Genomic DNA, 25448 nt, shown 5'->3' on the forward strand with positions numbered 1-25448 from the left:
ACTTGTAACATCATTCATGACCTCCTTTTAATGGTAATTGTCTAAGATTATACTCTGTATGACTTTGTTTTCTAGGCTTCGGGAGCAAGTTCTGCTTGAACCTAGCCGACCGTTATGGAACCCATTGACATTCCAAAACAATATATACACATAACTATGTATTTGTGTGTGTGGGTGTGTGTATATATGTATATGTATGTGTGTATATATATGTATATGTATATACACACACACACATAATCAGCCAAAATCAGAGAAAAGGAACAGGGATTTAATACCTTTTTTATGCTTATTTTTGTCAAACATGTACTCCTTTCATACGGGTGGCTTTTACAAGGCAACTGCCGTCATTTAATGTTTTCAATTGTAATTGTCTTAATGGAAATGTTAAGATTCATATCTGATTAACATTTTTAATAACTTAGAGGAGATTTTAACTTTAGTTATTTAAATGAGATAAAATTATTGTACCGAATTCTCTGTCTAAAGTTTATTCAGGGGTGATTTCCCTGATGTGTGCATAAAATCAAGATCTTATTTTACTGATGCATAAGTCCTAGTGGGACGAGACTAGGCATATGCTTTCAGATAAATAAGGAGTTACTCCAATCAGTTTTCCCCAATCAAAGAAGCCATGTCATTTTACTTTTAGAAACATACAAGTGGACTCAATATGGGAATTTTCATAATCTCTCATGCATTTGTCAGCCAACATTAAAAAGTAACCAACTCCTCAGGTATTTGTAGTTTACCCTAAGCTTCTATAAGAGAGTGGGTTAAAAAGAAAAGGGTAGATAATCTTTCTTATGCAAACTTTGTTCTTATAGTTTGTCTTTTCTTTCATTTTTTACTTTAGTAGCATCCTCCACACATTTGTGTGCCTGATTTGAAGGGAAGCTGGGGCACCCAGCGAGTTTAGCCATTAAGTTTCTGTGTATTGATTTGCAGATTAAGTAATGCTGGGAGGAATAAAGAAGGAAGGGAAACTTGGAACACAAAAGCCTTGCAGATTCCAGTGCTTGGGCTTCTGCTTCTAAGGAACTTCAGTGGCTTAGGGCTAAATGGCCATTTTATTCAAATGCTATGAAATCTGAAAACATACTGGCAGGTGCTCCTCTCCTTGGCAATTCATTCAGTATCCAGATTCTACAATGTTTAACTGAAGAATTGGTTATGTTTTGATCCTAAGAGTCGAACATTCTTTTTGTTTGGGGATGGGTTTGGGGGTTTTTTGTTTCTTTGTTGTTTTTCTTTTTTTTAATTCCTAAAGCTTACCAGATATGAATGGCTAATATTCCATTGTTCTGCTTATTGTAATGGTGAATGCTTTAAGAAAAAAAAAAAGTGTAATTTGCTAAGAATAATTCATGATCTGTTTATGCGATAACTCCTTTTTGTTACAATTTTTTTAAAAAAGGCTATTTTTGTTAATGTAAAGTAAATATTTCAGAGCAAATTTTTTAAACTTATTGCACTAAATACAGGCTCTGTACAAAAAAAAAAAAAGCCTCAGCATTTTATCATTCCATGGAAGAAGAATCTTTTGAAAGAAAGCATTGCCTCCTACCAGAATTAGACAGTGAATTAGACCGGTATGATGGAAATGCATACAATTAATGTCACTAGGGCTTAATAAGCAGCTGTTTGCTAATGTGCTTCCTTTCAAAGGGTTAGACCTTTAAATTGCTGCAAAAGGTAAATTGTATTTTTTTTTTTTTTAAGTATCCGTGTTCTTTACTCTAGCTAGGCTAAAATTTGCTAAATGCCTTGGTTTCTTTTCAAAGCTCATGTAATATTTCTGATTTTTCAGAATATTTGCAATAAGAGTCTGGATTTTTAAAAAAAAAACAAACAAAAAACCACACACACACACAGTTAAGAGCTCATATCTTGGCAAGACCTGGGAAACCAACATTGTGAGACTAGCTATTTTGAAACAATAATTCTCCAGAAGTTAACATCTAACATCGCCAAACGCCAAACGGTATCATTGTACTCTTTTATATCATTTGAAATGGAATAAATATAATTATGTAACTAACAATTTTCCAAATAGATGAGAGAGCAAATCATGTAAGGAAATTCAGAATACCTTCTGTTTCATAGCCACACAGATTTTGGACATTAAGAAACATTGGGAACTAAATTTAGGATTGGAAAAAGTTTGGAAGATGAGTATCAAAACAGAAGACATTCTAGGAGCTAGCTATTCTAGGAGATGTCCCTCCAAAGTGACCTGATGGAAGTCTTGAATTTGGAAATTAGGTTCTACTCACTTGGACATCCCAGCATCATGGACCCTTGCTGCTCCCTGTTCCATTTGCTCGCAATCTCAGCTATTTGGAAGCCACCAGGAATGCTTTCTAATTATCATTTGCAACTAGAACTGTAATCAGAAAGAAATTTTGTATTTTTGTATAACTTGATTGTGTGCCATTTTATATAACAGGTCCTGTTTTACAAATAAATTTCGTTTTACTAACATTGTGTTTAGAAATTATGATCTATGTGTAACCATGTCATTTGAGTTCCAAATTAATTGCCAGGCTGTTTTCCCTGAGTGAATCTGTGTGCTAAGTAGATATATGCATAGGTGCATATATGTTACCACAGGCACACACAGAGAGATGTTTAATATATAGAATATCACTCTCATATGAGCTTCATTCCTTGATACATTTTATAAAGCCTCACAGAGGCTTTTTAGCAATATTTAAATGGTTTGAGGTTATGTTTGGATATTCCTGCTGCCTCTTTCATTCATTGTGAGTCATTCTTCAGCTAGCTATGGGCCGCCTTATTGCTACTCGCTCACTGCCTCCATCTTCTGCCCAAGTGAGAAGAATAGATGAAGAACAAAAATTATCTGTGATATGTGGTTACCTGAATAATTTTATAAGCCATCGACTCTGTGTTGTGGTTTTTGTCTTTTTCTGTGATGGATCTTCAAAACTGTGTTCAGTACTTACATCTCCAGAGTTCTAGTTAGGGTCCTCTATTGTAAATGGTGATCGTGGTGGCCGGAGTATCACTGTGGGCTCTGCCATCAGAAAAAGCCTCTGGTACATGATTTAGACTTTCTAGGCTCCCGCCTCAATAGTAAGCGCTGCTATAATGTAGTATGGAAGGGAGAAGGTTACATTTCGGTGTAAGTCCAAGAGACCTATGTTCTAATGGAGGCTTAACCAGTGCGTTAGGTAAACATTAGGAATTTAGCTAGGGTGTTGAGATTACATAATCCTTGCATGGATGAGCAGAGCTCAGAGCAGGTTGTTCCTTTAAACCATTTAATGCAGTGCTTAATGTTTAGGATTAGAGCTTTTATCCTATCCTATAGCACGATTAAGTCCTACGTTACTGCAGTTTAAGTAGCTTAACTGTGTGTTGGTACCCAAACTTTTTCCATATTGGTTGGGGAGGAGGCACTCATTGAATCTTATTTTTAAATTATGCTGGAAATAAGTTCCTTTGTAGAGATGCTCCCTTACTCTTAGATATTTTTTTTTCTTTTTTTTCTTTTTTTTAGCAAAGAACATTAAGTTGCTGATTCCCAATACCATTGATCTTGGTATCTGCCAAGGCTCCTTGTCTTTCCAGGGCAGTTTCAGGATTTCATCCCAGTAGGGGTAGTGAGGAGATGACCCCTTCCTTTATCCTGGTCCTGAGCTGTTGCTTTACATGAGAGTAGTGCTTCTGCCACCAGAACTGCAAGCACCAAATATCAGGCCATATCAGTGTCTCCAAAGCTTCAACCATTTGCACCATGCACCAGCACTAGCTAATAAAGGCCATTTCAAGGGGGTCCCCCAGGCCACCCCACCTGCAAAATAGAAATAATGGGGTCCATTCCGAAAATGGAGCTGCCAATTATGGTGACTTGAACATTCTAGTTTATCTTTGGTCAGTAACCTTCTCATTTGAATTTCTGGAGTTTCCAGTAGCCTTAAGGTAGCCTATGAGAAGTTTCCTTCAGAAAACACTTTAAGCTTTCACCTTTCGATAAGTTCTCTATTGCTTTTTTTATTGCTACTTAAAAAAAAAATTCTCAGAGTCTGGAGGCTTATCAGTGCACCTGCCACAGTTAATTTCTGTATTCTTTTCATACATTTCATCTGACAGATAGGAGTGCACTATAACAGCTTGCCTAGAGTTAAGATGTGGTCCGTGAATATATATTAGAAAATTGCAAGTTCAAAAGTAAATGCACATAAGGCAGAGATTTGCATATTATAAATTCACAGCATAGAATTCCTTTTGCTTTAAATGCATATTCATGCATCTTTGTGTACTAAGGATGCATATTAGCCCTTTTGAAGGGTAGGTACTGTTCACATACAGTGGCCGCTTTTGAAATTAGCTCATCTTTGATTAGTGGCACATAGCCCAAATTTTGAAACCAGGACCCTTGAGTGTGCCAAGAGAAAAATCTAGAGCTAACAAACTTAACAAACAAAAAACTAAACATGTTGCATACACTTGTCAATTTAAAATAGCACACTTCCCCCATTCAAACTTCATAAATGTGAGCCAAATTCTTACTCTACAAGTTTTAAGAGGAAAATTTTAATCCAAGATTCAAATCTTTTAAAGTGTCTTTCTTATAGAAAGCTTCAATGCAGAGTTTTTAAATTTGAGAATTTCTGTGGAAAACCTTTCTAGGGAGATACTACAGTAGCTTTTCGTCCTTCCCATCTTCATGATTTTTATATGGATAAAAAAAAGTCAAACTTATGTTTCAGTTTCAATATTGCATGAACAATTACCACTTTTGTAAATTACATGGGCAACATCTAAGTTTGATATTTTCTAAAGGAATTCATTAGTAAATTTGTGGAAAAGATATGAAATTACTAGGAACCAAAATATTAGGCTATTTTATTCCATTTTGATACTCAGTTTTACAACTAAAATGATTTCCTGAGGAAAAAAATACTCCAGGCCAGGTCATTGAGAATAATAATGCTTTTAGGTTACTCAAGGTCTAGTCAAGACCTAGCTGAATATGAAAGCATTGTAATTCCCAAATGTTTCAGGAAATTTTGACTTTTATTTGCTAAGACCTGAATTTAATATTTGATATTCATAAGCAGGTTCTTAATCTTGTGAGAGGACTGTGGGCCCCTTTGAGAAACTTATGAAAGCAATGGACTGCCTTTCTCTCAAAGGCACATAGCACATTTATGAACATTTAAAATGGTAATCGAATTTCAGGGCCCTCAAACTGCCAGCCTCCACCCCACCATCCCCTTAGGGCCTCGTGCACACAAATCAAAGGCTGCTCTAAAGTTGGTTTGATAACATGTTTTGAAATAAAGTAGTGATTAGGACTCCACTAAAAATACTTTTAAGATGGCACCTACCAACTTCTGACCTGGAATCATTTGTGTAACTTAAGACTTTTCATTTAGTACCAGTTTTGGAAATAGAAACCGCACTAATGTGAAAAGTAACAAAATGGTCGACACTGAATCTTCAAGACAGTGAGATTTCTTTCCTTGGAGGTGTGATGGTGTGTGTGTTGGGGATGGATTTTGGCAAACTACCACATTATTTGCCATGGATGAGAAAATCCAGACAGTGAATAAGGAAGGAACCCTTATAATTAGCCATCTACAAATTATTGATTGATTCTTTTTATTGTTGCTCAGATACGACAAGTGTTATCAGTAGATCACTGTCTAAAAATATATCAGTCATCATGACCAAGAACAATTGAAGATGATGAAAAATTAGCAAACTCATTTTAGCTCATAGTTGACAAAGTTTTAGTGGAATGTTGGAGAAGCAGATGCTGGGGATGGGGAGGAGGGAATTCAGAAGTTGTTTTCCTCCCCACTTAAATCGGGGAAGTGTTTCTTGCTTTGAGTGTTTTCCAGTCACCCACTAGAGCAGCTTCTGACCACTCTTCCAATGAGACTGTGCCTTCACTCCCCACACCCACCCTGTCTTGCTTCTTTAGGGAAGCACGGGGATTTCTTCACATCTGCTCCATACTATTAGGTAGGGGTGCTGTGTCTACATGGAGGGCCCTCAGGGCCCTTAAAAAAGCACGCAGAAATCCTTAAAGGAGTTTGAAGTTCTGTTAAGGTTTGATTCCAGTGAGTCATGATTTATAGTCAGACATCAAACCATTACCTACCTTTTCAAGCTGAAGAAAGCAATGGAAATCTCATAACTGGCTGGAGAAGAAAGGAGAAAAGTCAGCTCCCTACCCCACCCCTCACATCCAGAAGAGCTTTAATGAACCTTCTACAGTAGCAAATGGAGAGACCATGGGTGGAAATTCCCATATCGGGTGAAAAAGGGCCTGAGTCCAGTGTAAGTATCTACATTTGATATTCCTTTTGTCGTAGATGTGTATAACTTAGAATGTTCTGATCTTCACCTCTGAATCTGATTCACCCATCCTGTCAGATAGAAATATAGTTTGAGTTAGTTATTTTTTTCAGGAATTTGTGTTAAATCATTCCGTGTGAGTAAAAAGTAGGCATGGAACAGAAGACTTGACTAAATGGGCACAGAACTGAGATGATGCTACAGCCAGCAGCCCACGGACCATGCCACCTGCCACTAGAAAATGTGAGCACTCTCTTTATTTACCATGTTGATCATCAGGCCAGGATTCCTAAATGGTATTAGATACCTCACAGGAATGAGACAGTAACAGGACAGCTTTTGGGGGCTGATGATCTGAGACAGAGACTAGTAAGTTGTCCCTGTCCTCTGGGCTCCAGTAGTCTGTACTTGGAAGTTCTTTTTGGCTCCTCTTGGTTTTTGCTAGATTTGATTTTCAGAGACTTGGCATGGGGAAATTTACCTTTCTTCTGTGTTGACTTAGTGCTTACTACAAGGTTATGTGGTGTTGTTGAGGTTTTCTGACTCCTTCCCTTTTACAAAAGGGTACCGGCAGCTCCGTAATAGAAAGAAGTTTCAATTATACTGTCTCAGAATATTCTTGACCACTGAATGCACTTTAAACAGGTCTTGTAACCCCATGAGGTAAGTTCAGTGGGTTGTTAGCTGATTTGATTATAAGAGGAAAAACTTTACAACTAACAAACCAGAAAGGTGGGGAGAAAAGTGTGGAAGGCACCTAACAAAATGACAGGGGCTCTGGAAAAACAACCAAAGACAAATGCATATCTTCTGAAGACCAAAGGCCCAACTCTAAGTACTTGCTGGCACAACCCGTCCAAACTTCTGGAGTTTAGAATAGAGCCCCTAGAACAGGCAGCCAAGCTTTAAGACAAGTCAGTGCAATAGGGACCTGCTATAGACCTCTCAGGCTTTGAGCCTTCACATCGTGTCAGGCCCAGCCCAACGTGTGGGGTGATAGGAATACAAAACACGCATCAGTGTGTCCCTATTTCTCACTGCTATGTGACACAGCATGAGAAGTATGTTGTGGTGCCGCATATTTCTCAACTTGCTGCCTTTTTTGTCTTTGTCTTTTTCTTTTGCCATTGCATCCTATTCCATAGTGTCAGAATGAATTTTTGTACCATGTCCTGTCTGTCCATTATGAACTGTAGGATCACAGTTCAGCCTTCCATGAATTCCGTAGTTCAGGATCCTTTACCTTAGTGTTATTTTGAGCTTTTTCTTATCACAGTGTCATTACACTGTATTCAGGTGGGGAAACAAACATGTAGGTGCTTGAACATGCCCCACAGACACGGTGGTAGCCCAACTATTTGTGACTGTCATTATTGACACAGTGCAGACTTTACAGACAGAGCATGATGCTCTCAGAGGACTTTAAAAATATGTATATTAAGCAATTAACTTTCTGGAGTTATCAAATCTTGCTGGGAAATTAACTTCCAAGAGCTCTGAATTGGATGAAATTCCAGCTGGCTTCAGAGTACAATGAGCCGATATGAAATGGAGCTTTGAAATGTTTTTCTTGTGCAGAAATATGAAATAGAAAAAAGTGCTGATCTAATGCTAAGTTTTCTCTGTGTACTGACTCAGTTGCCAGAATTATAATGAAAACTGTATTTTAGTCTAACAAATGTATAGAATTTTTTATGTAATAAATAAAATTTTATAGGAAAGAATGTCATTGTGTACTGTGTTGGAACACTTTCCCATGACCAGGATGGTGATTAATAGTAGTGTAAGGGAGGAAAATAATCCCCCCCCCTTTCTGAGTTCTTAGCTGAGACCTCCTTAAGAGAAGACAGATTAATGAGAAAAACACGCAGAAATTTATTAACATGCGTACCTCATGTATACATGGGAGATGCCCAGGGAAAATTGAGTAACTCCCTGAGGTGGCTTAGAATTCAAGCTTAAATACCATCTTACCAGAGAAAGACAAGGGGTGAGGTAAGCCTCCTGGGAAACAGGAGATGATTTTTAGGAAAGATGCGTGGGCCCTTGGAAGAATAGAGGGGGAGGTGAGATAGTTTGTGAGAAAGTTTGCCTGGGTGTGGTGTCGACTTTTTGTCTCCTGTGATAAGAGTCAGTTCTCCCTGGTTAATGAACCTCCCAAGAAGGGACTTGAAGACAGTCCTTTGGAGGATCTGTCTTTAGGCAGATAAGGAGAGTTCAGAGAAAGCCTCTCCCTGCATCTACTCTTTTTCGGGTACCTACATGTAGCTCAAAATGATCAATATACCAAAGTGGCATTTGGGGGTAGCATGTTTTGAAATCCTACCGTCCTATTTTGGGGTGGCATATTCTACTCTTCAATAGAAAGTGATCATGGGCAACATCTTGGCTTCAGATTAGGTCCTTATGCTGCAAGGGTGCCCCAGAATTTCCAAGCTCTTCCTTTCTAGCAACTTGCAGCATGTCCTAGGATCCTTGAAGTACAAAATATAAATGTACTACAAACTAAAGAAGTACAAAGTTCATCCACTGCCCGGTGGGGCTTGAGTCTGGGCTGCCATTGCAGCTGAATTAAGTCATTAGGTAGAGTAGAAAAAAGCCTGTTGGATAACATTTACCAGAGAAAACACACGCACCTGGTACGGTGCCCTGCCCACGAATTGAAACCTGGATCTGTGCTAAGTTAGTGGGTTTGCGAAACTCTGGTGTGCTGAAATTTATGCTGTGCCCCATGAAAGTTTGGAAAAAGTCAAGCTCATTTAAAACTAATATTTTATTTTATTTATTTATTTTTAACAAGGCTTCAAGCCCAGCACAGAGCCCAATGCTGAGCTTGAATTCACGACCCTGAGATCAAGAGCTGGGCTAAGATCAAGAATCGGACTCTTAACCGACTGAGCTACACAGGCACCCCATTAACCATGTTTTGATTGATACTGGGGACTAAGGAAGGGATGTTCGTAAGTGGAAGAAGACTGTTTTCAATAGCAATAAACCTCTCCTAATTTGTTTCACAATGTTGGCCTTTTTTTGAGAGGCTTCTGTACCGACTGCTTTTCATGAGCAAATGCGAATAATGCCCAGATCATAGCCCAGCTGTTGATCTATACCGTCTTGCCAAAAGTTGTTGCTCTAGAACATTTATGAGGCATCCTCAAACAACGGAGGTACTTGAGATACTGAAGAATATTAATGAGTCTGGACTGTTCATTCATATTTTGGGTCATTCTGATGTAAGTTTACATAATTTCTTGTTCTATAGACCACCTAGAGATTAAAGAGATGCAAAAAGCCTCACGTCTCCTAAAAGGTACCCAGAAATTTTTTCTGTTTGACTATGGAAATATACTCTGTATTCAACCTCAAATTTTAGAAAATTAAAAAAAAAAAAACACCTACGGGATTTCTTTCAGGAAGCATACTACTTACACACTTCAGATGTAAGTTATGTAAGTTATTACATTAATAATGTAAGTTATGATTAAAATTTGAGCTTCAAATAGCTGTATAGCTCAAAGCTCTTACAGGTGTTGAAAAATTGAGAAAGAAGCCAGTGTCCTGCAAGGCTCTTTGGCCTTAGATCTCCTATCAAGTGCTGTGAAACTAATCAGTGCCTCTTCACACGTTATTTTTTTAGGTGGGGCAAGTAGCAGTGAAAGTAAGAAGTGCTTTGTGCCTTTTGTTTCATAGTATGCATTTACTATTCACATCCTGAGAAAAATAACTTTAGAAGATGCACCTAGGTGAAATTTAGGATTCCAGAAAACGCAAAGCTAAGCTATTAGACCATTTCATGGGCTTATCAGCATTTTCAATGACAGTCTTAAAGCTTTCTAGGTAGTTATAACTCCCTGGCCAGGTATGTCAGACTAGAGAGGCCACAGTAAGTAATTGCCTTCAAGGCAAAAACAAAAGGGCTTTTAGTCATCCATACTCATCATATAACCTTACGTTTGGAGGCAGGATATTAGGGGTTTGTGTTTGATCTACTCTCCACCTGCCAGGAAGGATTGTCACAGCTTACAACAAAATAAAACAATTTAATGCCAAAATTAAAAATGTGAATGAAAATTGAGAAAAAGAGATTCGTTGTTTAAGAAACCCAAGGATGAGCATAAGATTGACCTCCAAGTGTTCTGTCAGTCCTGCAAAGAGGAAATCAAGAAAGGTACATGGTTTTACATGTCTAAAAAAAAACCGAAGAGTTGAATAGAACTTTAATAGGAGGGACTAGGCAGGTATTAAAAATGAGTAATATTTAATGACTTGGAATAACGTCTACAGTATAGCCAATGAAAGGGGGGATAAAGCAGTATTTACAGCCTGATCTCATTTATATAAAATCCATATTCTTATATATTTTTAAATGACTGAAGGTATGGTAGGTGCTCTCTGAAGCAATTCCATAAGCACTGGTAGTTAATCAGTTAATTGAAACATGTGGTCAAGGAGAATCATTATTAAAGAAAAAAATGTTTAAATTCAAGTAAACATTCATTGGCCAATCTTTTGACATAGGTATAGTTCTTTTTTATGACTGACTCCTCTGAAGTTGTCTATTGTCTATTTTTTGCATTTAACCACACCAATAATATAACCACCCAAAACTTTAATAAAGTGAAATCATGGATTTTCAAAAGTGGATTAGGAATTTAGACATGCTTATGAAGTCAGCTGAGTATGCACTCCCAGAGTTTTATAATTTCTATTCTTTATAATTTTCACACAGTTGAGAGTAATAATTTTAGTATCTTTATAGTCTTTCCAAGGCATTCAACTTAGTTTTCATAGAAATTTCTTTCTTCATACTCATTTTTTTTTAATTTTTAAAAGTTTTATTTATTTTGAGAGAGAGAGAGAGGCGGGAGGGGCAGAGAGAGAGAGAGAAAGAGAGAATCCCAAGCAGGGCCTGCACTGTCAGCGCAAAGCCAGGCGCAGGGCTCAAATCCACAAACTCTGAGATCATGACCTGAGCCGAAACCAAGAGTTGGATGCTTAACCGACTGAGCGACCCAGGGGCCCCCATAGTTTTTATCAATATATATTACATAAGTAAGCATACCATTAAAATAACCCATTGCACCTGGCATAACATGTTGGAATAAACACACCTGACTCTTACCATGAATAGTTCACTGATGTTGAGAACAGAGTACGCAAGCCCCTGGGAACATTCAGCCAGCTATGATATCAACCAGTACATTCTAGAGTATTGGAGAATGTCATGGTGAAGAGGAAGGCAGCTAGGAAAACCACGCTTTTTACATCAAAATCATAATTATGGTTATCTCTTTGTTATGGGATTATGAATAATTTAATTTTTTCTTTGCTTATCTCTATGTTTAAAATATTCCTCTAGAGTTTCTTAATATGAAAAAATGTGGTCACATTCAAAAGCAAATAGCTAGGTAAGTGAAATAAAATGACAGTAACTAAACCCATATGGTAATAGATCTAATGGAGTAGAAGAATAGTTCCCAAAACATATTATTTATAAAAACTTAATAAAAGCTAAGGATATACCTCAAATGAATAAGGAAAGAAAGAATTCACTCAATAAATGGTGTTTAGAACAATTGGCTTTCAGAATGACAGCGAATCTAAGTCAAATACAAATGGATTAAGGATTTTTTTTTTTAATTAAATGAGGGAAAGATCAGGGGAAGGAGTGAGAAGGACTTAATAAATTTAGAAGGATTAGGTTAAAAAAAAAGGAAGAAAAGAAAACAGTCTGATGAGAGTTGGTGAGGAAAATTTTTGTGGAAAATGTAATAAGTGAGGCCCATTTCAGATGCATTTACTCAGCATGTCTACAGCAATGCGCTAAGTGTGTCCACTTTAATTCAGCAAGCATTTCCTGAGACCTCCTCTGGTCAGCAAGATTTATAATGTGGGAATTTGGTGGTAAATATTCACTCACTCCCTACCTTAAGTAGCTAACAGCCTAATGAGGGAGATAGACAGCAGTGAGGGTTAAGATGAGAACAGGGTGCTCTGGGAGCACATAGGGAAGTATGGGGTCATTAGGAGAAGCTACCTGAACCGAGCCTTAAAGGATGAGCAGGAATTAGCCAGGTGATGGGAGGGGAGGTGGAGGGAAAGGAGAAGATTCTAGTCAGAGGAATAACATCAGTAATCGTACAGCAACATGAGAAAATGCCAGTTGTCCAGCATGTTCTGAACCAAGAATATGGGGATATGCAGCAAGAGGTGACCCTGGAGAGGATACAGGAGTCTTGCATGTGCATTCAGACCTGAACCAAGATTTATCAGGAGCCTGGGACAGGAGGAGGGAGACCTGGGAGAGAGTAAGAGGGGAAGAGGAATATTCCAGGGAGAAATCTAACAGGACTGGTGACCAACTAGATCTGGGGGGGAGGAAAAAGAAATCATGGAAGCCTATACTCAGGGTGGTGCAGGTCGCCTCTGCATTTAAAGTTAGGGGCTTGCACCTGATGGTCAAGTTCATCCATTAGAGCCAATTAGAGGCTCTGACTCTGATTAATTGAATTCAGAAATATTTACCTTTTCTTCTCAATGCTATCTGATGCAAAATGTCTGTACTGTTAAGAAGGAGTCAGTTGGAAAAGAGTTTGAGGGCCTGAAAATACTTCTCTTTGCCAACAAAAATATTTATTTTTTTCACTCCCTGATGAATGAAATCTACCTAATTGCTGGTTAAGAGACCCCGACCTAACAATGACTATGCAGCTTCAGTAACTGCAGGCAAACTTTGTCTTAATGGCTGTAACTCTGTTCTACTAATTGTCACCTTAGTCATCCGTGCACTTCTATGCTAATAAGAAATAATGCAGTATTTTTGATGTATTTGTATATTTACCTATTCTCTACTTTTGCCAAAAATGCATATATACAATAAGATTATTAAAAACAGAAAAACAAAGGCATAAGCAAGAAGAAACAAATATGCTAGACTCTAGGACTAATTGTCACAGCATAGTAAGGTAGTAAATATTTTGAGCTTCCTGGCAACCTGAAAAGAAAGGAAAACACCAAAATTAGTAGAATTTTGTTATTTGATGGAAGTTAGTGTACACATTCTTCAAGTTACTATGAAAGCAAAATAATCTGCATATGGCTCTCAAATTGGGATTTGAGGTGTTGAGCTGATAAAGTCCCAGGTTATAACTTCCTGATTCTTTAACTGAATGTATTACTTCATCCTTACCCAGATCTTCCTCTATTAGGACTTACAAGACACATTCTTACGTATTAAAAAAAAAAACAGAAAGGAGTCTTTGTTTATCCCAAAGACATTTATCAAGTCCTATATTAGCCAAGGATGCAGAAATGAGAGATCCGGTCTTTGCCTTCCAAAGTCTCACAGTCTGTTTAGGAAGACAAGGGGTAAGCAGACGATTGTAATACAGTGTGCCAGACACTCTAATGGAGTTAGCTCAGGAGCAGCACGGAGACTCCCTGAAGGTGGGAGGGGCAGGGAGATAGGATGTGATAAGGTAAAGAAGCGAGGGAACAACACGTATGAAGAAATGACGTGTCTGTGAATCTGTACAGAGAATGGGTATGGAGACATGAAACTGGAGAACTCAACCGAGGTCAGACCTTGAGGGTCCTGTGGGCCATGCTAAAGGATTTGATTTTATGCTGAAGAAAATGGTGACTCACTGAATGATTTTAAACTAGAATACTTGATGATTTGTGCATTTGGGGGGGAAATCACTGTGGTAGTAGTGGGGGAACTTATTTATGAAAACCACACAGCTAATGTCCTATTCAGTGGTGAAAGACTCGAAGTTTCCCCCCTAAGATCAATAACAAGACAAGCATGCTTATTCTTGCCATTTCTATTCAACATTGTACCGAAGGTTCTACCCAGGGCAATTCAGGAAGGAAAAGAAATAAAAGGAATACAAGGCACCCAGATTAGAAAGTAGGAAGTAAAATTATCTCTGTTTTCAGAGGACATGAACTTATGTAGAGAAAATTATAATGACTTCACACACACACACACACACACACACACAATTAGATTTAAAGAAATTAAGCATTGTTGTGGGTTACAAGATCACATAAAAATCAGTTTTATTTCTGTGTAGTAGCAATGAACAATATAAAAAGGAAATGAAGAAAATAATCCCATTCCCATTAGCATCAAAAAGAAGAAAGTAAAATAAATTTAACTAAGGTGGTGCAAGATGTTTACATTAAAAGCTACAAAATACCATTGAAAGAAATGAAAAGAAGACATAAGTAAATGGGAAGACATCTATATTCACGGATTGGAAGAGTTAATTTTTTTTTTAAGTAGGCTCAATGCCCAATGTGGGTCTTGAACTCACAACCCTGAGATCAAGAGTTGCATGCTCTACTGACTGAGCCAACCAGGGACCCCTGGAAGAGTTAATATTGTTAGGATGATAGTACTACCCAAAGTGGTTGACAGATTCAATGCAACACTTATCAAAATCCCAATGGTCTTTTTTTGTAGAAATAGAAATGGTGATTCAAAAATTCATATGGAGTTTTACAAGGGACTTCATATTGCCAAAACAATCTTGAAAAAGAGTAAAGTTGGAGAACTACCACTTCCTGATTTCAAAATTTACTGCAAAGTTATGGTAACCAAAACAATGTGGTACTGACACATGGATAGAAATAGAAATCAATGGAAAAGGGTTAAAAATATAAAAATAAAAGCATGTGTGTATTTCAACTGTTTTTTTTTTCAGTAAAATTGCCAAGATTACTCAATGAGGAAATTTGTCATTTCCTTATCATTTTTCAAATGATGCTTACACAATTCAGTATCACCATGTGGAAAAGAAAAAGAAATTGGACACTTACCTCACATCATATATAAAAATTTAACTCAGTCAGTCAAAGACTCAATATAAGAGCTAAAACTGTAGGGGTGGCTCAGTCAGTTGAGCATCCAACTCTTGATTTAGGCTCAGGTCGTGATCTCAGGGTTGTGAGATCAAGACCTGTGTTAGGCTCCATGCTCAGCATGGATTCTCTCTCTCTCTCTCTCTCTCTCTCTCTCTCTCTCTCTTTCTCTGTCCCTGTCCCCAGCTCACACACATTCTCTCTCTCTCTCTCTCTCTCTCTCTCTCTTTCTCTCTCTCTCCCTCTCTCTCTCAAATTAAACATTTTTTTTAAAAAAGCTAAAACTATAAATCCCTTATAAGAAAGCATAGGGATAAATTGTCATGACCTTGGATCTGGCAATGTTTTTTTGGATATGACACCAAAACACAAGCAACAGAGGAAAAATAGATAAACTGGACTTCATCAAAATTAAAAACTTTTGGCATGAATGGACACTATTTTTAAAAGTATGCAAAGGCAACCCACGTAATTGGAGAAAATATTTCCAAATCATATACCTGATGAGGATCTAGTATCCAGAATATGTAGAGAGCTCTTACTACTCAACAATAAAAAGATAACCCAATTTAAAAATGAGCAATGCACTTGAATAGACATTTCTCTAAATAAGATTTTTTTAATGGCCATAAAGCACATGAAAAGATGCTCAGCATTTAAATATTTTGGAGAAGTGCAAATCAAAACCACAGTGAGATACCGCTTCACATCCACTAGGATGACAATATTAAACAGATAATAACAAGCATGAATTAGAATGTGCAGAAATTGGAACCCTCATATGTTGCTGGTGGGAATGCAAAATGATGCAGACACTATGGAAAACAATTTGGCAGTTTCTCAGTACATTCTCAAGCATACAATAACCATATGACCCAGCAACTCCACTCCTAAATATATGCCCAAAATAATTAAAAACAGAAATTGGAGCACAATTTGTACACAAATGTTCATAATAGCACTATTCACAATAACTGAAAGGTGGAGACAATCCAATAGCCATCAATTGATGAATGGATAAATAAAATGCAGTATACCCATACAATAGAACATCATCTAGCCATAAAAAGGAATTAGGTACCGATCCATGCTACATCACAGATGAACGTTGAAAACATTATGCTAAGGGAAAGAAGCCAAACACCAAAGACCATAAAGTGTATGATTACGTCTGTCTAAAATATCTAGAATAGGCAAATTCATGGAGACAGGGAGCAGATTAGTGTTTTTCAAGGACTAGGAGAAGGGAGAAAAGAGGGGTTGATGCTTAGTGGGTATGAAGTTTCCTTTTAGGATGATGAAAATGTTCTGGAGTATATTATATAGTGGTGATGACTGCACAACTTTCTGAATGTACAAATGCTATTGAACTGTGCACTTTAAAATTATTAAAATGGGGGCTCCTGGGTGGCTCAGTCGGTTAAGCATTCGACTTAAGCTCAGGTCATGATTTCACAGTTTGTGGGTTTGAGCCCTGTGTCGGGCTGTGTGCTGATAGCTCAAAGCCTGGAGCCTGCTTCAGATTCTGTGTCTCCCTCTCTCTGACCTTCCCTCCCTCTCTTTCTCTCTCTCTCAAAAAAAATTTAAAATTATTAAAATGGTACATTTTTCTGTTAAGTGTATTTTACCACAATAGAGAGAAAAAAGCTAATGACACTGGTAGATATTATTTTTTAACTTTATTTTGAAATAATTTTAGGCATACAGAAAAGTTGGAAGAGTAGTACAAAGAATTCTTACATACCTCACACTCAGAATTCTAAAACGTTAGCATTTTATCATCATATTTGTTTTATCATTTTTTGTCCCTCTTGCTCTCTGTGTTTCTATTTGTCTGTCTCTATGTCTGTGTGTGTGTGCATGTGTGTGTGTGTGTGTGTGTGTGTTCTACATACTTTATTTAAATTTTACAGTTGTCCTATGAATGTCCTCTATGGAAAAAAAAAAACATTCTGGTCAAGAATTCAGTCTAGGATCACACATTGCATTTGGTTTCACATGTCGTTAAAGTCCTTTAATTCAGAACAATTCCTCAGTGTTTCTTTGTCACTTATGACCTTGACATTTTTTAAGAGTCAGGCCATTTACTTTATAGAATGTCCTTCAGTTTGGGGTTAAGTTTCTTCATGATTAGGTTATGCACTTTTGGCATGGATATCACAGAAATCACGCTGTGTTCTTCTCAGTGCCTCATATCAGGAGGCACGTGATTATCTGTTTGTCTATTATTGGTGATGTTAGCTTTGATCACTTGGTTAAGGTGATCTTCCTGGTCCCTTCACTGTAAGTTTTCTATTTCTCCCTTTGTAATTAATAAGTATCTTGTGGGGAGATATATTGAGACTATGTAAAGATTATGTTTGTCATCAACTTTTTACCCAACTGGCTTTAGCATCTATTCATGATTCTTCTCAGAAACAACTACTACTGTGGTTTTTGCCTAATGGTGATTTTCCAATACCTCATTCCTTCTACATTTATTAGTTGGTATTCTACTATGAGGAAGAACTTTATTTTCTCTCCCACTTATTTATTCACTGAATTATGGATATTTTTCCTATCATCATTATCTTTATGCCCAAAATATCTCACATTTGGCCAATAAGAGCACATACACTGGCTCCTATACACTTTTGACCGGTCTCTATGAGCCTTTTGAGTACTTCCTTGTTTACTGACACAACCCAGCTATTCCAGGCTTATGTTGTGCTTGCCCTATCTCAGCTCTGTAATCAATAATGTCTTAAAGGAATCCTGGTTCCTTTTAATGGAAATTGGTATTTAGAAACCAAGACCTGGGCATTAGAAGTACTCATTGTGCTAGCTTTTATTGAAATTACAGAAAACTGACTTTCCACCTGATGGCACTATGGAATGCTTTTTTTCTTGCTTTATTGAAAATACAATACTAAAACACTGAAAATATTCCACCCCTTTGCCCACATCCTTGTGGCAGTTCTATTTTTATTTTAGACACATTCTTCCTAGTTCTACACAAGAATGAACATGTGCATATACATATAGTTATATATACAAAGTTGCAACAATATGTACTATGGTTGTCTTCCTTTTTTCACTTATAATAAATCCTGATCCTAAATGTGTTGTCATGCTGCCACAAGGGCTCAGTCCTGTCCTTTCAAATGCCTACCCATAGTTCCACTGAGCAGCTGTGCCCAGTACGCTAAGTTCTTCCTTCCCCAACACGGGCATGTAGTGGCTTTTAGGTTTTAGCTCTTCAGAGACAGTTCTGAAAATCTAGCATCTATGTTTTTCCTTCAGTTGTATTTGTTCCTTTGGATGAATTCCCAGAAGTCAAAAAAGAGTTTTTTCTGAAAAAAGTGTAACAATTTATTTTCCTCACTATCTTTTCAACCTTTAATCTTTCACATTTCTTTCTCCTTCAAGGATGCCTGCAGCTCCAACCGTGCGTTGGAGTTTCACTGGTTTTCATCAAAGTCCTAAAGCAAGGGAGTACCTGCCAGGTACCAGACTCTGTGCTGTATGGTTTGGAGACGTGTCCTTGTGCATGCATGTGTATGTGCAAGGTGGGTCTTATCTGAGGAAATCGGGAGGCAAAGAGATTAAGGAGTTTTTCTGATGGCAAATGGCAGATCCAGGATTCAACCTGAGGTTTTTCTTACTCCAAAGCCACATGAAAGCACTCTGTACTGCCACGATGTGTTGCTGGACTGCCACGCCTGCTCCCTGCATTTGGGTCATATCTCCCATTTGTCTTCAGTGTAAGCCTGGTTCTGGGAGCCTGTCCTGTTTATCCAAATTACAAAGGACAAGGCTCTTAGGAGCTAAGCTGACCTGAGAAGAAATACGGGTGGAATAGTCATTAATTGAAAGACCAAGCCTAAGGTTTGCTAATTAATTTCAACCCAAGGGAGGGCTCCAGTAGAGGAGGAAGATGCCAGATGTGAGTAACAAAAACCCCAAAAATAACAGTTGCTGAAATAAGATAGAAGTTTATATTTTTCACACATTGCCCTAAGGCAATGCATTGCAGTGATTAATTAGAAGCAAGAGCTCCAACTCAAGCACACCTGTATGCCTTATAAGCTATATGAACTTGGGCTTCAGCCTCTCTAGGCCTCTGTTGTTGTTGTTTTTGTTGTTGTTGTCGTTGTTGTTTTCTACCTATGTAGTAGAGTAATAATGCCCAACGTAAAGTTTTTGTCATTAGATTATTACATGTAAAATGCGTAGAGAAGTTCCTGGCACATAGTGAATGTTCAGTGAATAGTAACTCTTATTGTTGGTCTTTTGCCTTAGACTTGGACAGTTTAATATTTTTCCCACTGATGTGGATGAAGAAATGGAAAGAGGGGTACCTAGCTCGCTCACTTGGTAGAGCCTGTGACTCTTGATCTTGGGATTGTGAGTTCAAGCCCTAGGTTAGGCATGTTACTCTGTTACTTAAAACAAACAAAGAAACAAATGGGAGGAGTGGTCAAGACTCTAAGTTGTCTCCTCATATTCTTGTCAGTCTTTGATGGTGACATTTACTTGATTTTTAGATGGACATATAGCCATTCTGAACAGAACTACATTTCCCAGCCCCCCTTGCAGCTAAGTTACGACTATGTGACTTGGTCCTGGCCAATGGGATATAAGCGGAAGTGACATGTAACTACCAGGAGATGTCTAAAAGGAAGGGCTATTGCCCCTTCCTTGATTTCCTCTTCCCTGCTGGCTGGAATTCAGACATGATGGCTGGAAGTTTGGCAGCCCTCCTGGATGATTCAGTAACCTTGAAACTGGTAGAACTTCATGATGGGGTAAGAAGGTAAAAGGTGCCTGCATCCCTGATACTTTGGCATACTCTGTCAATTCTGGCCTGACGACCTCCAGACTTCTGGAATAAACTTGTCTTACGTCAGCAATTGTTATTTGGTGGTTGTTGTTTTCCATTACAGCTGAACATAATCCTAATTAATACTAAAGATAGACAAAATTTTAAGGTGAGTTAGAGCTAAAAATGCTAGCTGTATGGTTCCTCAGGTAACAACCAGAGCTCAGGAGCAATAGACTAAATCTGGCAGCATGGAGTTTAACAATGATAATGTAAAGTGCTTCCTGGAGTCCATAAAACCAGCCTTGCAATGGCCTGAATGAGATTGATATGGCCTTGGGGTCTTCTGAATGGAATGCCTTATAAAGAAGACGGCAGAGTGCCTTTCACAGGGTATGTATTCAGTGATGTGTGTCCCCATTGCCCCCCCCCCCCTTCCCCACAAGCCTCGGAGTTCAAGGCAGACTCTGTATAAATTGACAGTGGGATGTTTTAGTTCAAGGGATTTGGGGCTCTTTTAATAGCATGGTGTACAGCAGGAAGAAGGCAATGACTCTGCATTAATTTTTATAGGTCAATCCACACCTGGAATATGAACAAATGGGAATGTTTTTAAAGACAAGCCTGGAAAAGACAGCTACTTGGAAAAGAGACATCTTGGGGGTGGGGAAAGTGAAAAGAAATGATCACAGTGTTCAATTATCTGAAGGGATGTTACAGTGAAAGAAGAGTTTCTATAATCTCGTCCCAAGCCCCTGAAGGGTTCTAATGGTTAGACAGATTTTTATCGGCCAGTTAATATGTTAATCACCATTTAACTATCAGGCTCTGGCAGTGACTGCTAATTGTCCCACCCAATATCTATTCTGCCCTTCTTCTTCATGAGTTTAACCCAGATGTTGTTCTGGTCAACAAAGTGCCCAACTAAAATACCCACCTTCCCATACTGAAGTTTGAGGTGGTCATGTGACATAGTTCTTGCCAATGAGATGTAAGGTAAGATAAAAGGGGGAGTTCCAAGAAAGTTTTGCCCTTTCAATATAAGTGCCATTCATCCTCCTGGTTTTCCCCTTCTTCTGCCTGTCTGGAATGCAGATGTAATGCCTGCAGAAGCAGCAGTAATCTTACAAGCCTGAGCTAGCACCACGTGGGAAAGAAGGTAGAACAGAAAGATACAAGGAGCCTACTTCCTGGAGGACATCATTGCACAGCTTTTCACTTGGGCTTGTTGTCTTCTGGGCTTCCTGTTACATATGAAAAATGAATGCTTTCCTTGTTTAGGCCACAGTAATAGGTTTCTTTCCCATGCAGCCCTACCGCAGGCACCATGCTAACTTTGAGGGGTCAGGGAAGGCTTTCTTGTGGAGTCACTGGCTTTTCCTGCCTATCAGTCAGCATGGGAGGAAGACATTCCTAAAAACTGAAACAGTCACAGGATGGACTGAGCTCCAGGGAAGGAAGTGATCCCTCAGAGGAATGCATGCAGAGGCTGGGAGGCACTTCTGCAGCTGCAATGTGGTAAAGCAGTATTGAGTGTGGAGTGAAGAGTTGGGTGCAATGACCTTTAAAGTCCATTCTGGAACAAAAACTTTTCTAAAGTCAGAAAGTTAGTTAAAAAAAAATAGTAAGTGTTGGTCACTGAACAGATTGTGTGTTTCAGCTGTAGACTGCTTTGGAATACACAATTTTCATTAGTTTCTAAGAAAGCATTCTCCTTCAACCCTTCTGGGTAACCATATCATGCCAATGTTAAGTTTCTAATGGAATTTAGTTTATGGTTTATTTGTAGTAATGCAATTTATCCTACTCTTTTACTACCGGGGTTTTTATTTATCTTGGATTTGCAAAGTGAATAGGACAGTGAAACGTATACTCAACAGCATTTGGATTTTCAGATACTAATGGATTTATTATTTTTGTCTTTGTTTTAAAATCATGAATGTGTTATTGTTGTTGGTGTTTTAAAGAATGGATCTTGGTAACAAGATTCCTTTTTTGACTATATGTTTATGTCCTGTAAACTAACCATTAGGGATCTATTTATTGGCAGAATTTCTGTAAACATGGGAGTGTTCTTTATGGGAAAAGAGGACCTTTTTCCTCTCATGATGTCAACCAGGTTCTTTGATAGGGTGAATATAAGAAAGGGTAGTTTGAGTCTTTGCTGGATTCTCTAAGTGATCCCTCAGTGGTGACCTCAGGCCTGAGCATGAGCAGCCTGGGTTTGTGAAGGTAGCCGGCGGTGACTGGCAAGCTGTATGGGCTCAGTAGATGTCTGGTAAATGAATGAACAAATGAATCTATTTCTAGCCTGACTGTCTCTGAGTCAAGGCTATGAAATGATGTCGTACAGTCTCTGTGGGTGCAAATTAGTATTTCTCAAAGTGCATCCCAATGGAGGGTTCGGGGAGGATAATAAGGTTGTGCTTATTTTTGAAAGAGAGAGCGCAATTGGGGGAGGAGCAGAGAGAGAGGGAGACAGAGGATCTGATGTGCAGATCCCAATGCAGGGCTCGAACTCATAAACCAGGATATCATAACCTGAGCCGAAGTTGGACACCTAACCAACTAAGCCACCCAGGTACTCAAACTGGAAATTTTTTACCCAAGGCCCTACTCCATACATACTGAATCAGAATCTCTGCAGCTCAGGCTCAGAAATCTGCATTTTAACAATCCCTGCTCTCCACGTGACTTTCCTGTGTAATAAACTTTGGAACCGTGTGGATATTGGCTTACAGTTGAAGCTTCTACAGAAGGATGGGACGTTAGAAAGCAGCAATTCCAGCTGCAGCAGGATTTTGGGTGGTCCTCTCTGAGAAGGCAGCCGCAGTAGATGTTCTTGTCTCTGACGACACCTGCTGGTTGACAGTTGCAATTAGCAAACGCACAACCCCCTCAAACTATACAAGTGTTTTCTCATACAGGGCCTGCAATACTGTGGGTGCTGTGTTTTAGTGTTTGAATTCTAACAGCAACGAACAATATACCCAAAGCTCCAGTTATCAGGGAGGAGGGACACAGGCTTTTACATGTCTATCCCCTTTTCACTAGCTTGAGGTAGAATCAATAGATTCTTGAAGAATATTATCCTTCATTTATCTTACATGTATCTTAGAACTGATATTCTTATCTCATGCTCATCTGAAGCATTGACAACTTTTGGATTTCCTCTGGAAGGATTTACTGAGACTTTGACTAAGGAACTTATTCCTGTTGTTGCTTTAGAGAAATAATGAGAAGCCAGCTTTGATCTCTCATTGAAGACTCCAAGCAAGATAAAGAAAAAGTGTTTCAAGAGATCTTAAAGAAACTGTTTCCTTTCCTTACTGAGCACTTACTCTGTGCCAGCCCTCTTCTCAGGGAGCTCATCATTGAGGCATGGAGAGGGGGTAGGTGTGGTCAGTGCCGTGGAAGTGTGCATAATGTATAGAATCAACGAGGGGATAGAGGTGGAATCAAGATGAAGATAAAGCCTGGGAAAAATTCATTCTCCCAAATCCTACACAGATATTACCAGGTCAGAAAGTTCCCAGAATAAAGACTGGTATGTACTAAAACACAGAGGTGTGAAACGGCATTTGGGGTGTCTTCACTGGGAGGGGGTAACCTCCAAATAATTTGCTCTTGTGGAGTGTGAGGATGCACGTGACGGGAGATGGGGCCAAGGGCAGGCCCACCTGCAAGAAGGTTAGATTTCATCCTATAGGTGTGAGTGACCACTGAAAAGTTTAAATTTAAGATTTACTTTTCATCAGGTTGTTTATTCCATTGGAATATCAGTACCCTAAGTACAGGACCTCCTTTTTTATCTAACGGTGGTCAAATCTGAGTCCGAATTCCTGATTAAGATTGTACGTAGTAGTTGAGCATTTTGAACAGGTTCAGCACAAAGAGTCCCAGTGCGTTTGGAGAGTCTCTTCTGGTAACTAGATTTGGCTTGTGTGCTGTCCCCGGAGGTTCTTTTTACGTGGCTACGTGGCAGAGCTGGATTTCTGTGCAGAGCTTCTGCACTGACTCCTCTTCCTGTCCTAACAGGGCCTTCCATGCAGCATTGCCTGTCATACAAAACCCAGGAGAATCCCACAGGTGTCCTTCTTAGGACCAAAATCTAGCACTGCTTCATCTTCAGAACCAGTGGCGTGAAATAAACCAATTCATTATTTTGTGCATTTTTCCCACCTCTTAAAAATAGTAAGTGAGAGGGGCACCTGGGTGGCTCAGTCGGTTAAGCGTCCGACTTCGGCTCATGTCATGATCTCACAGTCCGTGAGTTCGAGCCCCGCGTCGGGCTCTGTGCTGACAGCTCAGAGCCTGGAGCCTGCTTCAGATTCTGTGTCTCCCTCTCTCTCTGACCCTCCTCTGTTCATGCTCTGTCTCTCTCTGTCTCAAAAATAAATAAACATTAAAAAAAAATGGTAAGTGAGAATGGATGTATTTCCTCATGAGAGACGGACAAACGCAATCTCTTTGTTCTCCCCTCCTCTCTTCTCCTCTTCAGCTACACGATGCATATCCTTACACATTTGGCCTGGTCTAGCAGAAAAAGCATCAGACGTGGAAATCGATGGACTTGAATTTGAATCTTGCCTCCTCCCTGCCATTATGTTGGCAAGTCACTTAACTTTTCCTCTTTTTTTCTGTGCAAAAGGAGCTAATAATACCCTCTCTCAAGGATTCAGTGAGAAAAACATGTATAAAATGACAGAGACCGGTGCCCAATACACAGCAGGTCCTTAATAAATGTTAGCTCCTTTCCCTTTTTTCTTTTCTTCCCTTGATACCAATGAATCATCAAAAGACCAGGAAGCACACGGCCTTCAGACTGCAGCAGTGGTAAGTGGCTATTAGTTCATGCTGTTCTGTGCTGTTCTATGGGGTTTACCTCTGAAATAGGTTAATTAAATAAGAGACCTTTTCTTAGCTTACAGATTTTCTGTCCCAATCTCTCTGTAAAGAGTTTGAGCTCTTTCAAGTATGGAGTCTGACGGTCATTAACTAGCTGTTCTGAGAGGAATCCAGTTCTGTCAATATTTGTTCATGACTGGACATGCGCCATAACTCTGATGTGATACCCAAAGCCAGGCTCTCCTGACCCATGGGTGGGGCTGCTCTATCTGCACAGATAAGCAGCTCGTGCCTGACTGGCCCGACCCCAAATCAGGAGAGGGTCTCTTAGCCACTCGTGCTGAAGTGTGACTTTCTTATTAACAGGTATTACTTAACAGACTGAGGGTTCTTACTTATTAGCCAAGTCAACAGCCTAAAGGACATTACTCTCAAAGATTTGGTCCAAAGTTAATCTTTGACTTAAAGGGATAACATTTGCGGGGGACAGTTCCCCAAAATTGCATGTATTCTGTTCTGTTGTACTCATCTACTCCCAATGCCCTGGAAATGCAGAGATATTGGAAAATTGTGATCGAACAAAGTTTGGCAGTAA

The 25448-nt window shown here is 38.9% G+C and overlaps 1 protein-coding gene across 2 annotated transcripts in view; it reads left to right on the top strand.

Moving 5' to 3' along the window:
* The window catches only part of SLC44A1 (solute carrier family 44 member 1), a 200823-nt gene that overhangs the window by 154467 nt on the left and 20908 nt on the right, over window positions 1–25448 (top strand). Inside the window, exon 16 of one of the 2 annotated variants that reach the window (XM_042963839.1) lies at window positions 76–1272. The exons of the other annotated variant lie outside the window; for it this stretch is intronic. Coding sequence (XP_042819773.1) covers window positions 76–99 — 24 coding nt within the window. The 3' untranslated portion in view covers window positions 100–1272. Of the gene's footprint in view, window positions 1–75; window positions 1273–25448 lie in introns of those variants that run through there. 2 annotated transcript variants of the gene reach the window in all.

The sequence above is a fragment of the Panthera tigris genome, chromosome D4 (genome assembly GCF_018350195.1).
Source record: "Panthera tigris isolate Pti1 chromosome D4, P.tigris_Pti1_mat1.1, whole genome shotgun sequence".
Lineage (NCBI taxonomy): Eukaryota > Metazoa > Chordata > Mammalia > Carnivora > Felidae > Panthera > Panthera tigris.